General features: G+C 44.4%; 2 protein-coding genes across 3 annotated transcripts in view; one reads left to right on the top strand and one right to left on the bottom strand.

Annotated features, from left to right (window-relative positions):
- Window positions 1-493, top strand: part of LOC130213392 (E3 ubiquitin-protein ligase RNF43) — a 74,570-nt gene extending 74,077 nt beyond the window's left edge. The window contains exon 9 of the mRNA XM_056444988.1: window positions 203-493. Within this exon, the coding sequence (XP_056300963.1) occupies window positions 203-228 (26 nt within the window). The 3' untranslated portion in view covers window positions 229-493. The remainder of the gene's footprint in view (window positions 1-202) is intronic.
- A 2,992-nt stretch (window positions 494-3,485) lies between these two features.
- On the bottom strand, window positions 3,486-15,166 carry hpda (4-hydroxyphenylpyruvate dioxygenase a). Of its 2 annotated transcripts, XM_056445001.1 has the most exons (14): window positions 15,101-15,164; window positions 14,883-14,909; window positions 14,518-14,580; window positions 13,334-13,438; window positions 12,018-12,060; window positions 11,862-11,944; window positions 11,205-11,294; window positions 11,003-11,109; window positions 10,822-10,899; window positions 10,429-10,591; window positions 5,566-5,637; window positions 5,332-5,454; window positions 5,131-5,247; window positions 3,486-4,467 (listed from the first exon to the last, which is right to left on the bottom strand). In XM_056445001.1, the coding sequence occupies exons 1-14, from the start codon at window positions 15,101-15,103 to the stop codon at window positions 4,354-4,356; spliced, it is 1,188 nt and encodes a 395-aa protein (XP_056300976.1). In that variant the 5' UTR covers window positions 15,104-15,164; the 3' UTR covers window positions 3,486-4,353. The 2 variants fall into 2 exon arrangements, with proteins under 2 accessions (XP_056300976.1, XP_056300984.1); XM_056445009.1 differs by lacking the exon at window positions 13,334-13,438 and having other exon boundaries at window positions 15,101-15,166.
- Between the last annotated feature and the right edge of the window lie 1,390 nt (window positions 15,167-16,556).

Here is a 16,556-nt window from a genome sequence, read left to right as displayed (position 1 = left end):
TTATCCACCTTTGTTCAGTCAATCAGATCATTTTGGTTTGTTTACACTCTGTGTGTTCATCTGACTGCTCAGCCATTCGTTTGGTAAGTAGTGTTTTTATTGCCAATATGGAGAAAATATCTGTAATGACCCTTTTAGACCTGCATAACGTTTATTGTAATGATATTCCGAAGATTGACCTGAGCTGTGTTTGTGTCCACAGGATCAGAAGAGGAGTCTGGTGTGTGAGAACTCGTTGCATCCCCGTTATCACGCTGCTACACAGGAGCCAGAATGGACAAGCCTCCCTCATTGGCTATCGCGCTCATGCCTTCCACTTAATTCCACCAGCCACGCCTTTCCATCAGACGATTCCCAGCTTCCCCCATCCACAGCTCGCATGCTGAGATGCTCCGGCAGCTGAGTTAGATTGGAATTTGTAATAATGCTGAAAAAGATTTTAAAACCGAACCCTTCACGATGTTGTATATGAAAATATATTGAATGATTTTAATGTTTGTGAGTTGTTGGGGAAGCGACTCGCCACGTCAAGGGGGGGGTCTTCTGTTTCTCATCAGCTAGAGGAAGAATACTCGTCACCGACGGTTCCCCTGCTCCTTCGAGCAGCGAGCGGTCCTCGCGTCGCGTGTGTGTCGAGCCCTCGTGAAGTGAGACTCCATCTCTGCATCGCTCACTCTGTTGCAGCACAACTTGATATATTTTAGAGGTACTTACTTTCACTTCGTCTTCCTCCGCTGAGTCCCGTCTCAGCGGAGAGAAGCTTTTCTCTCCAGCCTACCTCAGCTCAGATTTCTTAACATGCCTCACACAGGGGGGTCTTTAAAGGTACTGCTGTAGTGATGTTTGTGTTTGTTTGTTTTTTTGGTCACAACCATGTAGCTCCCAATAACTCAACAGAAAAAGTGTATGCTCCTGGCAGTCCGGCCTGCCCACATGGAGAGAAAGGTTTGATGCTCAGCCCCTCGGGCGGCGAGCATTCGCTGAGGTCGCTGAGCCTCGCATGGGCCTTGTTTTCATTATTTCAACAATGGCAGCTGTTTTCAACTTGTTTGTTTCATGTGTTTGGATCATTTTCTGTCTCGTTTTTGCGGTCCGTGATTATTATATCTATTTTTTTCTTTTCTTTTAACCTTTCATAATGAACCGGTTTGACTGAATTATGTCGTCGTCATTACGAGCTGTTGTCTTGTCCTCATCATTTCTCTTACCAGTGGTTACATCATGTGTTTGACCTCAGTGACCCCCCAACTTCCCCCCACCCCCGCGATCAGTGCAGAGAGAGCAGGCCTCATCAGAAGGAACCTCTGCTCCCTTAACCCTCCTGCCAATTTGACCCGATTCAATGTTTAATGTCGGTGTTCTTTCAGGAGTCAACAAACAAACATAAAGTACCTCACACTTAAACTTGGAAAACAATATTAATTCTAATAATTTTCTGGAGATTTTAATAGCTGGGGTCAAATTGACCCTAAGGGTAAAATATGTCAGTAAATATAAAGGTAACAGGAGGGTTAAACATTGAATCGGGTCAAATTGACCCGAAGGCAACAGGAGGGTTAATGCCTCCTTCATCACAACGTTGTATTATCCACTGAAACGGATATGCTCTCCAGTTGTCTTCCAGCAACTAAAGCTCGAGAAACATCTTCTGCATTGCAGCCGGAGAAAAGAGAACGTGACTTTCTAAATATAACTGGAGTTAAGCCATGCCGGGTCGACCGAACAGTCCCAAGCAGCACCAGTTTCATGAAAGCTCGGTGTGCTTTCCCCATGATTTCAAACTGTAATGGGCGGAGCCTGAGAAATGTCAGGAATAATCTAACACTGGAAAAATGGGAAGAATTCATCTAAATTACAGTAATGATACCGGAATCGGTCAACAAATTGTCGTGGAATTGCTTATCCCTGCTTTTGCGGCTTTGAAGGAAGATCCACCTTGAATCAGAAATCTGATACAGTATTTTGGAGATTTTTTTCTCCATTCATCATCATCTTGTAGTGTTGAGCCATCCATCAACACTATAAACAACAGAATTAAGGTGTATGCCCTCCCCTTCTATTTGGCCACTCAGGCAGACTGAGAGACAGAAAGTGAACTGAGATCGGAGGTCGAGGAATTCTGTTCTAGCGTGGACTTTCCCTTCAAGGCTCAGTGAAAATGTGAAAAGGATATTGTTCTTCTCCGCAGTCGCACTCCCGGTACAGTTCAACAGAGAGCTCATGGGTATCGCGATGTAACCAGTAGCACTTACTAAAGCCTCACACATGCCTTATTAATTCAAAACTGCTCATAATCCTAAATAAGGAACCTCCCAACACACGAAGCTCTTACCTGTCGAACCAAAGAGGCAACATCTTGAACACAGTGAATTTATGAAAGTATAAGTTGTGCCTTTCCTTTTTTTTCCTGCTGCAAGCCGTTCCTTAAATCTCAGAATGAAATATGCTTTTGATGACGAGAGACAGCATATGCCAGAATTAATGTGCAAATAATCAATATTTTGGACAATCATGCAGACATTTTCCACTGCAGTCCCGTTGTACTAATACCTCACTTTGAATGCGTCCTCTAGCTAAAGTATCCGTGTTTCTGTGTCTGTTATTGTTCGCACCCAAACATTCTCAGAGACTGAGATGGAAATGACTGAATTACAAGCAGCACTTTGGCTTGAGCTGGTTTTATAATAAAACAAGAACGACATAAAACATATAGTATTGATTTATTTGTATTTTTAAGCCCAGAACCAGAATATCTGATGCGATTTCATCCTGTTCAAGATCTTTCTCTTTGTGTTGTTTTTTTCGTGTTTTCTTTTTGTTATGTTTTCCGAGAATAATGAGCTGAAACTGCCTTTTCTATGAGTACAAAAAATCCCTCCAGAACTTTAAGGGATATGTCAGTATATTTTGGATATTTTGTGTACAAAACGAGAACAAAAAACAAACAAAACAGAAATGAAATAGTGTTGTATTTTATATATAATAGAACATTTCAATATAGTGACATGTCACTAATATATTTATTTACTAATATATTTATCCATTTTGTCCAGGTTTGAAAGAGTGGTTTCTGTATAGACTGAATGTTTCTATATGGAAACTGACCAGTGCCATCACAGATGTATCAACCTGTCTTCATTCCAATTATATGCAAATAAATTATTTTGAAATAAAACCATGTGCAGAATTCTTTTGTTTTGTTTGTGCAGACGAATACAAAGGCATGTGTGTTGTGTTTGAGGAATCGTTCACCCAACGTTACCCCACGTAGTTTGATGTCCGATACCTTTATACAGCTTTTAAAAAATGAACTCATGGTAAATAAAACCAGTGTTGTCGTGCTTTTGGTCTCTATAGCACATTGTGATGTCTCGTTCTGGAATCGCTGCATTTTTCCGTGTCGAGACTGCGAGGACATCAGTCAGAATGTTCTTCTTTTTCTGTTTTACATCAATACAGTGATAGCAATATTCCCACAAAGAAAATCCACCTGCAAAATGTCTTTTTATTATTATTCTATCAAGACATGGCTAACTTATACTTACACGCATATATGGAAATAAAAGAGGGCCATCAGTTGTTTTTTTATGGCTATGTGGATCTTTCAGTTTGCATGCTCCACATTTTATCGTCGGTGAGTTGTGTAGTGTGTGTGTGTGTGTGTGTGTGTGTTTAGGTGGCATTGACGATAACACTGAATACAGAACAAACCGAGTATATTTGACATCAGTTTGAAAAGTTTGTGTGTGAGTTGCAGCTTCCATGACATCTTGAAGGAATTATGAAATAGCTTCTTACAAGTTTGGTATGATTAGAACCAAACCCGTGTGGTGGTAGGCACGATATATGATATGCAGAATGTTACCCAAAAACCAAAAGATTAACACTCGACAGCGACCCACAATGCCGTTGGAGGTTTTGTACCGTCCAGCAACAAGCGTGTCGCTGTGGAGGAGCTGAAACTTGTCTAATCATTTGATCAAAAAAATGAAATAGAAGTGAACTGTGACTGACATGAGCCGAGCTGATAACGATTTTAATTGCAGTCTTATGTATTTCAGTAATAAAGATTAATTGATTTAAAACACGACAAAGTAGCCGTTTAGACATTTTGGTAAATAACTTGATTCACTTTCTGTGAGATGAAAGAAAATCATTAATTTTTTTCACTTTATCTATTTTATTCGGTCATAAGGAATACAATCTGAAGACAACTTATAAGCACATGGAATAGCACCTGTAGCTTGTCCCGTGCAGATACCCAGCGCATGTTTGAGACCCGGTGTGGTTGATGGAAGTGCACAGCCGTAGACAACAGCCCGAGTGTGGCGCGGCGGCGGCAGCAGCCGGGGATCAGTCGAAGGCTTTGGCCTGCCCTGTGGGGGTCAGCACTGTGAGGTTTCCCCGGGCCTCCTGGTCCTTCTCAATGGCCTCAAAGAGAGACTTGAAGTTTCCTGCCCCGAAGCCCTGGAGGGAGAATGAGCACACACACACACAGATGGCTAATTACCCGAAGATCTACCGTCTACTGTGTCATTTGCTTTGGCCCTGGGGGTCCTTTCTCAGACACACAAAAAACGTTTGATGTGGGATCACGACAGATAAATATTCTCAAAGGGTTCAAACACCACTCTGCTCTGAAGGGAGCTGCGCTTCACCGGGGGCTCGCAAATTAATCGTCTCATAATTCTCCTAGACGAGCAAAAGATCAAGTGTTGGTGGCTCTGAGAGATTCTTTGCTGCGGTTTCAGAATCAGATTCTCACTTTCACGCGTTTCGTGCATATCTGTGGACTGAGTGAAATGTTGCGGGGTGACAAGATGTGCCTGTTCTGACAAGCAGACGGGGTAGTTGGTGTTATAAATGGAGTGCCACAGGGCGCAACCCAATCCAGCAGGGAGCCTTTTAATCTGCACGTGTGATAGATTTACTGATCTTTCACAAGCGGGCTACTGTTCACACTGGGTGGGAGCTGCGGGCAGGTGTTCAGGCGACTCCGTCTCGGCTTCTAGAAGTTAAGAAACAGGACTACGGGCCTACGGGCTGTGCATCCCACCACGAACACACAACCAGTCACCCTCAGTTTACCAGCTACACCAGCGGTTTGTGCAACTGGTCTGTGGCACTCACAGAGTGGTTGTTCCGCTGAATGACCTCCAGGAAAAGGGTTGGTCTGTCCTGCACGGGTTTGGTGAAGATTTGTAGAAGGTAGCCCTTGTCATCAAAATCAACGAGGATTTTCAATTCCTTAAAAGCAAACAGAAAGTGTGTTGTTTCGACAGAAGCAAAAAAGGCTGTCAATAATTCCAGGCTTGTTGTTTGCCTCCTCACCTGTAAACGGTCGAGGTCCTCCTTCACCTTGATCTTGGCAGTTTTAAGATTCTCCCGCAGTGTGCTGTAGTAAATGTCGGGCGCTGCGAGGAACTCCACCCCCCGGGCGCGCAGGTTCAATACCTGAGTTAAGACAAAGAAAAAAGAAGCAGGATCTAAAATGTGCCTGTATTTGGGGTGGGGGAGTGGGGGGTGGGGGGTTGTGTGCAGACGAAGTTTGTGGATTAAACTCACTGCTTGGATGATGTTTGATGTGTTGAGGGCGATGTGCTGAACACCTGGTCCCCCGTTGTAGTCCACATACTCCTGTGAAGACGGAGAAGCAGAACTTACACTGAGGCTGTAAACCAGGAGATTTAACATAGATTTAACAAATTGCACAACTTTTCCTAAAGCTGCCACTATGACTACCCACTGTGACTACCCACTATGACTACCCACTGTGACTACCCACTGTGACTACCCACTGTGACTACCCACTGTGACTACCCACTGTGACTACCCACTGTGACTACCCACTGTGACTACCCACTGTGACTACCCACTGTGACTACCCACTGTGACTACCCACTGTGACTACCCACTGTGACTACCCACTGTGACTACCCACTGTGACTACCCACTGTGACTACCCACTGTGACTACCCACTGTGACTACCCACTGTGACTACCCACTGTGACTACCCACTGTGACTACCCACTGTGACTACCCACTATGACTACACACTGTGACTACCCACTGTGACTACCCACTGTGACTACCCACTATGACTACCCACTGTGACTACACACTGACTACCCACTGTGACTACCCACTGTGACTACACACTATGACTACCCACTGTGACTACCCACTGTGACTACCCACTGTGACTACCCACTGTGACTACCCACTGTGACTACCCACTGTGACTACCCACTATGACTACCCACTGTGACTACCCACTGTGACTACCCACTATGACTACCCACGATGACTACCCACTGTGACTACCCACTGTGACTACACACTGTGACTACCCACTGTGACTACCCACTGTGACTACCCACTGTGACTACACACTATGACTACACACGATGACTACCCACTATGACTACCCACTGTGACTACACACTGTGACTACCCACTGTGACTACCCACTGTGACTACCCACTGTGACTACCCACTATGACTACCCACTATGACTACCCACTGTGACTACCCACTATGACTACCCACTGTGACTACACACGATGACTACCCACTGTGACTACCCACTGTGACTACCCACTGTGACTACACACGATGACTACCCACTGTGACTACCCACTGTGACTACCCACTGTGACTACCCACTGTGACTACCCACTATGACTACCCACTGTGACTACCCACTGTGACTACCCACTGTGACTACCCACTGTGACTACCCACTGTGACTACCCACTGTGACTACCCACTGTGACTACCCACTGTGACTACCCACTGTGACTACCCACTGTGACTACCCACTATGACTACCCACTGTGACTACCCACTGTGACTACCCACTATGACTACCCACGATGACTACCCACTGTGACTACCCACTGTGACTACACACGATGACTACCCACTATGACTACCCACTATGACTACCCACTGTGACTACCCACCATGACCACCCACTGTGACCACCCACTGTGACTACCCACTGTGACTACCCACTGTGACTACCCACTGTGACTACCCACTGTGACTACCCACTATGACTACCCACTGTGACTACCCACTATGACTACCCACTGTGACTACCCACTGTGACTACCCACTGTGACTACCCACTATGACTACCCACTGTGACTACACACGATGACTACCCACTATGACTACCCACTGTGACTACCCACTGTGACTACCCACTGTGACTACCCACTGTGACTACCCACTATGACTACCCACTGTGACTACCCACTGTGACTACACACGATGACTACCCACTATGACTACACACGATGACTACCCACTGTGACTACCCACTGTGACTACCCACTATGACTACCCACTGTGACTACCACTATGACTACCCACTATGACCACCCACCATGACTACCCACCATGACTACCCACCATGACCACCCACTGTGACTACCCACTGTGACTACCCACTGTGACTACACACTGACTACCCACTGTGACTACCCACTGTGACTACCCACTGTGACTACCCACTGTGACTACCCACTATGACTACCCACTGTGACTACCCACTATGACTACCCACTGTGACTACCCACTGTGACTACCCACTATGACTACCCACTGTGACTACCCACTGTGACTACCCACTGTGACTACCCACTGTGACTACCCACTGTGACTACCCACGATGACTACCCACTGACTACCCACTGTGACTACCCACTGTGACTACCCACTGTGACTACCCACTATGACTACCCACTGTGACTACCCACTGTGACTACACACGATGACTACCCACTATGACTACCCACTGTGACTACCCACTATGACTACCCACTGACCCACTGTGACTACCCACTGTGACTACCCACTGTGACTACCCACTATGACAACCCACTATGACTACACCATGACACCACTGTGACTACCACTGTGACTACCACTATGACTACCCACTGTGACTACCCACTGTGTCTACCCACTATGACTACACACGATGACTACACACGATGACTACCCACTGTGACTACCCACTATGACTACCCACTGTGACTACCCACTGACTACCCAGTGACTACCCACTGTGACCACCCACTGTGACTACCCACTGTGACTACCCACTGTGACTACCCACTATGACTACCCACTGACACCCACTATGACTACCCACTGTGACTACCCACCGTGACTACCCACTATGACTACCCACTGTGACTACCCACTATGACCACCCATGACTACACTATGACTACCCACTGTGACTACCCACTGTGACTACCCACTATGACTACCCACTGTGACCACCCACTGACTACCCACTGACTACCCACCATGACCACCCACTATGACCACCCACTGTGACTACCCACTGTGACCACCCGATGACTACATGACTACCCACTGTGACCACCCACATGACTACCCATGACTACCCACCGTGACCACCCACTGACTACCCACCATGACTACCCACTGTGACTACCCACCATGACTACCCACTGTGACTACACATGACCACCCACTGTGACTACCCACTGTGACCACCCACTGTGACTACCCACCATGACTACCACTGTGACTACCCACTGTGACTACCCACTGTGACTACCCACTGACTACCCACTGTGACTACCCACTGTGACTACCCACTGATGACCACCCACTGTGACTACACCCATGACCACCCACCATGACTACCCACTGTGACTACCCACTGACATGACTACCCACTGTGACTACCCACTGTGACTACCCACCATGACTACCCACTGTGACTACCCACTGTGACCACCCACATGACTACCACCACTGTGACCACCCACTGTGACTACCCACTATGACTACCCACTGTGACCACCCACTGACTACCCACTATGACTACCCACTGTGAGTACACACGATGACTACCCACTATGACTACCCACTGTGACTACCCACTGTGACTACACACTATGACTACCCACTGTGACTACACACGATGACTACCCACTATGACTACCCACTATGACCACCCACTATGACTACCCACTGTGACTACACACTGTGACTACCCACTGTGACTACACACTGTGACTACCCACTGTGACTACCCACTATGACTACCCACGATGACTACCCACTATGACTACCCACTGTGACTACACACTATGACTACCCACTGTGACTACCCACTGACCACCATGACCACCCACTGTGACCACCACTGTGACTACCCACTATGACTACCCACGATGACTACACACGATGACTACCCACTGTGACTACCCACTATGACTACCCACTGTGACTACCCACTATGACTACCCACTGTGACTACCCACTGTGACTACCCACTATGACTACCCACTATGACTACCCACTGTGACTACACACGATGACTACCCACTATGACTACCCACTGTGACTACACACGATGACTACCCACTGTGACTACCCACTGTGACTACCCACTATGACTACCCACTGTGACTACCCACTGTGACTACACACCCCACTGTGACTACCCACTATGACCACCCACTATGACTACCCACTGTGACTACACACTGTGACTACCCACTGTGACTACACACGATGACTACCCACTGTGACTACACACGATGACTACCCACTGTGATGACTACCCTGACTACCTGACTACCCACTGTGACTACCCACCATGACCACCCACCGTGACTACCCACTGTGACTACCACCATGACCACCCACCATGACTACCCACTGACTACCCACCGTGACCACACGATGACCACCCACTGACCACCCACTGTGACTACACACATGACTACCCACTGACTACCCACATGACTACCACTGTGACTACCCACCGTGACCACCCACTGACTACCCACCATGACCACCCACCGTGACTACCCACTGTGACCACACGATGACCACCCACCATGACACCCACCTGACCACCACTGTGACTACACACCATGACCACCCACTATGACTACCCACTGTGACCATGACTACCCACTATGACCACCCACTGTGACCACCCACTGTGACTACCCACATGACCACCCACTGTGACCACCCACTGTGACTACCCACTATGACTACCCACTATGACTACACCTGACACCACTGTGACTACCCACTGACTACCCACTGTGACTACCACTGACTACCCACTGACTACCCACTGTGACTACCCACTATGACACCCACTGACCACCCACTGTGACCACTCATGACCACCCACTGTGACTACCCACTGTGACTACCACTGTGACTACCCACTATGACTACCCACTGTGACTACCCACTGTGACTACCCACTGTGACTACCCACTATGACTACCCACTGTGACTACCCACTGTGACTACCCACTGTGACTACCCACTGTGACTACCCACTGTGACTACACACTATGACTACCCACTGCTAAACACCACTGTGATTAACCACAACACTGTAAATTCACCTGGATTTGTGATGTTTTTTTCCCCCTTGCAGGTTCGTTTATGGGCATCTTGATGGTCTCTTCATAGTTGGTCACCACTATAGACCTCAGTGAACTGTACTGTGTGTGGATTTGCTTATCGTCTATTGACCAGAACCGATGGAACAGCAAGCAATTCTGGTACCTGGAATTTGGAGAACAAAACTAATTTGATAAGCTCAATGAATAACCCTTTTTGTCTATTATTGAATTATTTTGTTGTACTTTTTCAATATATAGACTATGTATGGAGTAATGATGAACTGAAGCCCATTTTTGAATATCTGCACTAACATTACCCACTGTGTCAGTGGTGGCGTGGTGTGTGTTTACTTGTACTTTTGCCCCCTCTGTCTGCTGTGCATACAATCTTACCAGTCTGAAATTGGCACCATGTGATCATCTGGCTGGTTTCCCACCAAGTGATCAATGAAGTTTAAACCTCCAGGTGGACTAAAAAGAACAGAATACAAAAAGTACAATGACGTTCTGGAGGGAAAACCATTGAGAATACCTGGTGTTTATGTTATAGCACATGGCAAAGTCGGAGACTCACAGTGTGGCTAACAGAGGATCCCTGAACAGAGGCTCCTTGTAGCCCGGCAGGAAAAGGCCTTTGTAGGGAGTGAGGTACTCAATGAGTGTGTGTGTTGTATCTCCATACTGAGGAGAAAACATCAACACAACATTATTCTTCCTTCCCACTTGTATGCGTGTATTCACATGAGGCTTTCAAATGTGCGTCACTCTGTACGTACCGTCTGAACCACAGCATACTTGACCCTCCCATGGCTGTCCTGCTCCTCCCAGGGCTCCTTGACAATTACAGCTCCTCGCTCTTTGGCTGTCTGTCAGTGGAGTTGTTTTGGGATCAGTCTGGAGGTACAGCTTCACAACAGTTTGTATTCTTTCAGCCTGAAGACAGCTCCCAGAGCCCTCCAGTGGCTGAAGACAGATTATCTCCCTCTAGTGCTGTGATGGACTTGTATCTTAAATTAGGGAATGTTGATTTCTGTACAAAGTCAGAGGTCATTCTGTCCCTATGTACCCAACTGATGGTCAACAGAGAGCGTTTATCAGAACCTCCACTCTGACCTTGAGAAAAAGAGGTTAAATGAGGCGCTAAACTTTAAAGCTGCACTGTCAACACTGTCATGTTTGCCCGTTCCAGCACACACTAAGTACACCGCACATCGTATGATAATACAGATCCGGTTTACTTTACTTCTTGAATTTTAAACAGAATTGCAGCTTTTTTTTACTTCTTCCACCACTGTATTTTAACACAAAGCGTTCTGCAATGTATTTAATGGTAACTTTGTAATTTTCCAAAAGAAAAGTAGTTTAAAGCCATAACTGAGGCCGACTCTTGCAAGGGAGCATAGGGTCGTATTCTTTCTCCTTGTCATTGTTACCTTGATTAAGAAGTCGCAGTCCTCCACCTGAAAGGCGATGTCTTTGACTCCGTCTCCATGCTTAATCACGTGTTCTCCCATCTCTGAGGGAGAAAAACACAATGTTGACATGCGGCATGTCTTTATCTTTCAATCAGACACATACAGAAAACTTGCCTTTATTTCCAGGATTTAGTGGAGATTCGAACACAAATAGAATCTGTGATAAGACAGAGAGGGAGGGGGGGGGGGTGTTAAGAGGATAATTGATCGTGGACATACTGATATATATATATATATATATATATATATATATATTCATCTACGTAATATTTCAAAAATCAGGCACATCTTGTCTCAAAAAGATGCAGAAAAATTGGTTCACGCGTTTGTTACTTCGAGACTGGATTACTGCAACTCCTTATTATCAGGCTGCTCTAATAAGTCTCTTAGGTCCCTCCAGTTGATCCAGAATGCTGCAGCTCATATTCTCACTAAAACTAAGAAAAGAGATCACATCACTCCTGCACTAGCTGCTCTGCACTGGCTCCCAGTAAAATCAAGAATCACTTTTAAAATTATTCTCTTAACGTACAAAGCCTTGATTAGTGATGCACCATCATATCTTAAGGAGCTTGTAGTACCATATTGCCCCACTAGAGAGCTGCCTCACTAAATGCGGGACTACTTGTAGTTCCTAGAGTCTAAAAAAGTAGGATGGGAGCCAGAGCCTTTAGTTATCAAGCTCCTCTTTTATGGAACCAGCTTCCACCTTCAGTCCGGGAGGCAGACACAGTCACCTTGTTTAAGAGTAGACTTAAGACCTTCCTCTTTGACAGAGCTTATAGTTAGGGCTGAATCAGGTTCACCTGGTCCAGCCCCTTGATATGCTGCTATAGGCTTATAGCTGCTGGGGGACGTTGTAGGATGCACTGAGCACCTATCTCCTCTTTTTTCTCTCCTTAGGGATGAATTTTCATCTCTCCATCACACATTACTAACTCTGCTTTCTCCCCGGAGTCGTTTTGACTTCATGAGACGGCATAGATCCTATCTGCCTGATGAATCATCGAGGTCTGGGTCGTGGAATTCCTGCTACCGACTACGCCACTGCCCTGTTGAGACTCCGCCCACTCCTCCTCTCTACCTCCATCTGCCTGATGGATCGTGGAGGTCTCCATCGTGGAATATGCCTACTACGAACTATTCATACACTCTGTCATATTCATTTAATGTATTTTAACTCTAAATCTGTCCTTCTGTACACATTATATCTATTGCACCTGTCCATCCTGGAGAGGGATCCTCCTCTGTTGCTCTCCTAAAGGTTTTTTCCCTTTTTCCCCCCTGAAGGGTTATTTGGGAGTTTTTCCTGATCCGATGTGAGGTTTTGGGACAGGGATGTCTATGTGTACAGATTGTAAAGCACTCCGAGACAAATTTGTAATATATATATATATATATTCATTCAGTTCAAGATGTTGCCCGCATACCTTGTCCTGTCTGATGACATGAGACACCACCTCTCGACTGCCAGTCTCCAAACCCTTATAGGCAAAAGCCTCGAAGCCCATCTTATCACTGTAGAACGAGGCTGCCTGCAAAGTAACAGTTTTGTTTGAAGTATGTCAAAAGATTGTAAAAAAGAATGTCCATTATAATTTCCCAAAGCTGAAGTGAAGTATACAAAACTAGAATGGGCACTCGGTAGAGCCCATACCTTCGCATATCACAAGATTGGGCATTGAATTATGAACATTTTGGAATTAGTTGCATGCCAATTGGATATAAATTGACCGCGCTATGGTAAAAAGAAGATGTTGACCTTTTCATGACCTTGACCTTGACCTTTGAACCGATCGATCCCAAAATCTAATCAAATAGTCCCCGGATAATAACCAATCATCCCACCAAATTGCATGCGATTCGGTTTAATACTTTTTGAATTATGCGATTAACACGCATACAAATATATAAATAAATAAATACATGGCGATCAAAACATAACCTTCCGCATTTTCAATGCGAAGGTTATAAACAAAACTCAAAGGACAGAGAAAAGGGCCAAATCTCAATTTTAAAAGACTAGAACCAATATAAGTTTGCTATTTATGCAAAAAGAAAATGGTTGTGGATACATTTTCTGCCGACTCAGGACTTATGTTTTTCTAATTTCTTTTGCACAGAAATAAACCTTAGTTATGATGTAACTTGCAGTTGTTTCTGTAAATACTGGAACACAGGGACTTCTATTATACATATATATATATATATATATATATTATATACATATTTATATATCTATATATATATATGTCAAAAGATTGTAAAAAAGAATGTCCATTATAATTTCCCAAAGCTGAAGTGAAGTATACAAAATAAACACAACTCAAAGGACAGAGAAAAGGGCCACATCTTAAATGTATATATATATATATATATATATATATATATATATATATAATACTTAACCAGTAAAAAGTAAAAACAAAGATACAAAATTCCCACACACATGGACAAGAACTGATGTGCTTTGACTGGTGCTGAACTCAGTCAATAAAGGATATATTATTATTATTATTATTATTATTATTATTATTATTATTATTATTAATTAAGCTGTCACAGGTGTCCGAAAAGCAAACGGCTGGTCGTATGTCAGCGTTTGCACACTGACCTGTTTGGCGTTGCCGACCCAGAAGGTGACATGATGAAACTTGACAAACCTTCCCCTTGTGTGCTAAAAGGAAAAAGTACAATAGAAGAATTACATTGGCTGCAAGTACAACAATAAACAAAGTGTTCAACAGTCGATAGACTCCTACGGGTATAAAAACACAACTAAATGAACTAAATGTTTTAGTTTTTTACGCATTAAAAGATCAGTTCAACCAAAGGCTTGTATTGAAAGCTCACGTGAGCTGTAGGTTTAGAATGATTCATTTGTTCCAGCAAAATTCTTCTTCAGCAGAGCTGAGAGCACTGCTCACACAGATCAACAACACCACAGATGTCCATCGTCAAAGGCAGCTTTAATCTTACCTTCTCTCCTTTATCTGTGTAGCTTGTCTAAAAAAAGAGAGAAAAGAGAGGCATCATTACGAATTAATTCTCAAGTGCTCAGACTAAACTACAGCCAATAGATATCTGTCTTTTATCCACTGAAGATATAATTATCTCCTCAATTACTTAGCTGTGAGAATATCTAATGTGACCCCCCCCAACTGAGAGCACCTGGTCTTCATAATTGAGTCTCTTACCATGCTGTGGTTGTAGACGGGCCACAGTTCAGAGACAAGAAAGATCAAAATCAGTGTCTGGCCCTTTGGGGGATAAGTAGTGACTGGATGACCGACTGTGATTGGTCCTTTGGGATCTACACCCACCTGTCCGCCTCCTGCTGCACTTAAGTAAACAAGTTCAACAGGAGAAGTGTTGTCATCTGTCCCGAGTCCAGTCTCCTATCAGTACTCAGAGCCTCAGTCGTCAGAGAGACATAAACACACTAACCATAGGATTTATGAGTAGATACTGCACTCCGCTCTAGTGTGGAATATTGTGTGACTAATTACAATCTGAAACTAAAGGATCAGAATGTATGGAGCTGTACTGGAAGTGCAGCACTAAATCAAATAATCTCTGTTCCACACCAGTTCCTCTGAGATCCCTCTATTGTTTTGCACCACCAGAGGGTGCAATATGGCCTGATGTAAACAGAAACAGATACCCAGTCAATTCAGAAATAACTGGTTTTAAATAATTCATCATTGTATTATTATTCTGTGTGCTAACATATATCGAGACCCTGATATATCAACAATCCTGAAAATGACAGCAAGAAATGTGCATTAGGTCTTTGAGTTTGTCTGTTGACTGGTAATGGAGAGCATGCGAGTTCAGGTCTATAGGCCGACGAACAGAAATAGGGTGTTGGCCCCACCTACCTTGCTGTAAAGGTCCAAATTAATATATAAATTAAATTTATATATATATATATATATATATATATATATATATGCGTGTGTGTGTGTGTGTGTGCATCAGACCTATCTCTCCATATATTGATTGCTAGTCTATTTTGCAATTCATTGTTTTGTCCATTAAATGTCACAACATAATCATAACATTCCTACCACTGCTTTTCAGATTCTAACTTTCAGATCCAAACACCAAGATATTCAATTTATACAAGAAGATAGAGGGGAAACAGCAAAACAACACATTTGAGAAGCTGGAACTAGTTAATAGTTGGTAGTTTTCTTTGACAAATAAGATTACATTTTTAAAAATTAATCACCTTCTTTCTTTTACTTTTGAGTCCATTACCACTATCTTAAGAATGTTTTTATAAATCATTGACATCCATAGCTCGAATAATTGTCATAGCTGTCTTTTAAGTTGGTGAAAAATGAAACCAAAAGTTTTTATTTAAAATATTTGAAAACCCTGCCGGGCTGTGACTGCTTTAGCGGCGCGTGTGTGTGCGCACGTACCTTGTGTGTGTATCCAGTTTGTGCCGCGCTGTGATTTTCTATTGGTGCGCTCCAGAAGCTCTGTGGCACCTGATTGGCTCCGCTGTGGGTGTGTGCCAGTCACTTTCTTGACTGTTGTCAATCTTAATTGGCCCGGCGAAATCTGTGGCGCTATTGGTCTATAATGTTCAGTGTTGTTCTTGGCTATTGGCTCGCGCCTTTGTCATCGTAGAAGAATGCGGAA

Source organism: Pseudoliparis swirei, chromosome 3 (genome assembly GCF_029220125.1).
Source record: "Pseudoliparis swirei isolate HS2019 ecotype Mariana Trench chromosome 3, NWPU_hadal_v1, whole genome shotgun sequence".
Taxonomy (NCBI): Eukaryota; Metazoa; Chordata; class Actinopteri; order Perciformes; family Liparidae; genus Pseudoliparis; species Pseudoliparis swirei.
Note: the sequence above shows the minus strand (reverse complement) of the source record. Positions and strands in the feature narration are given on the sequence as shown.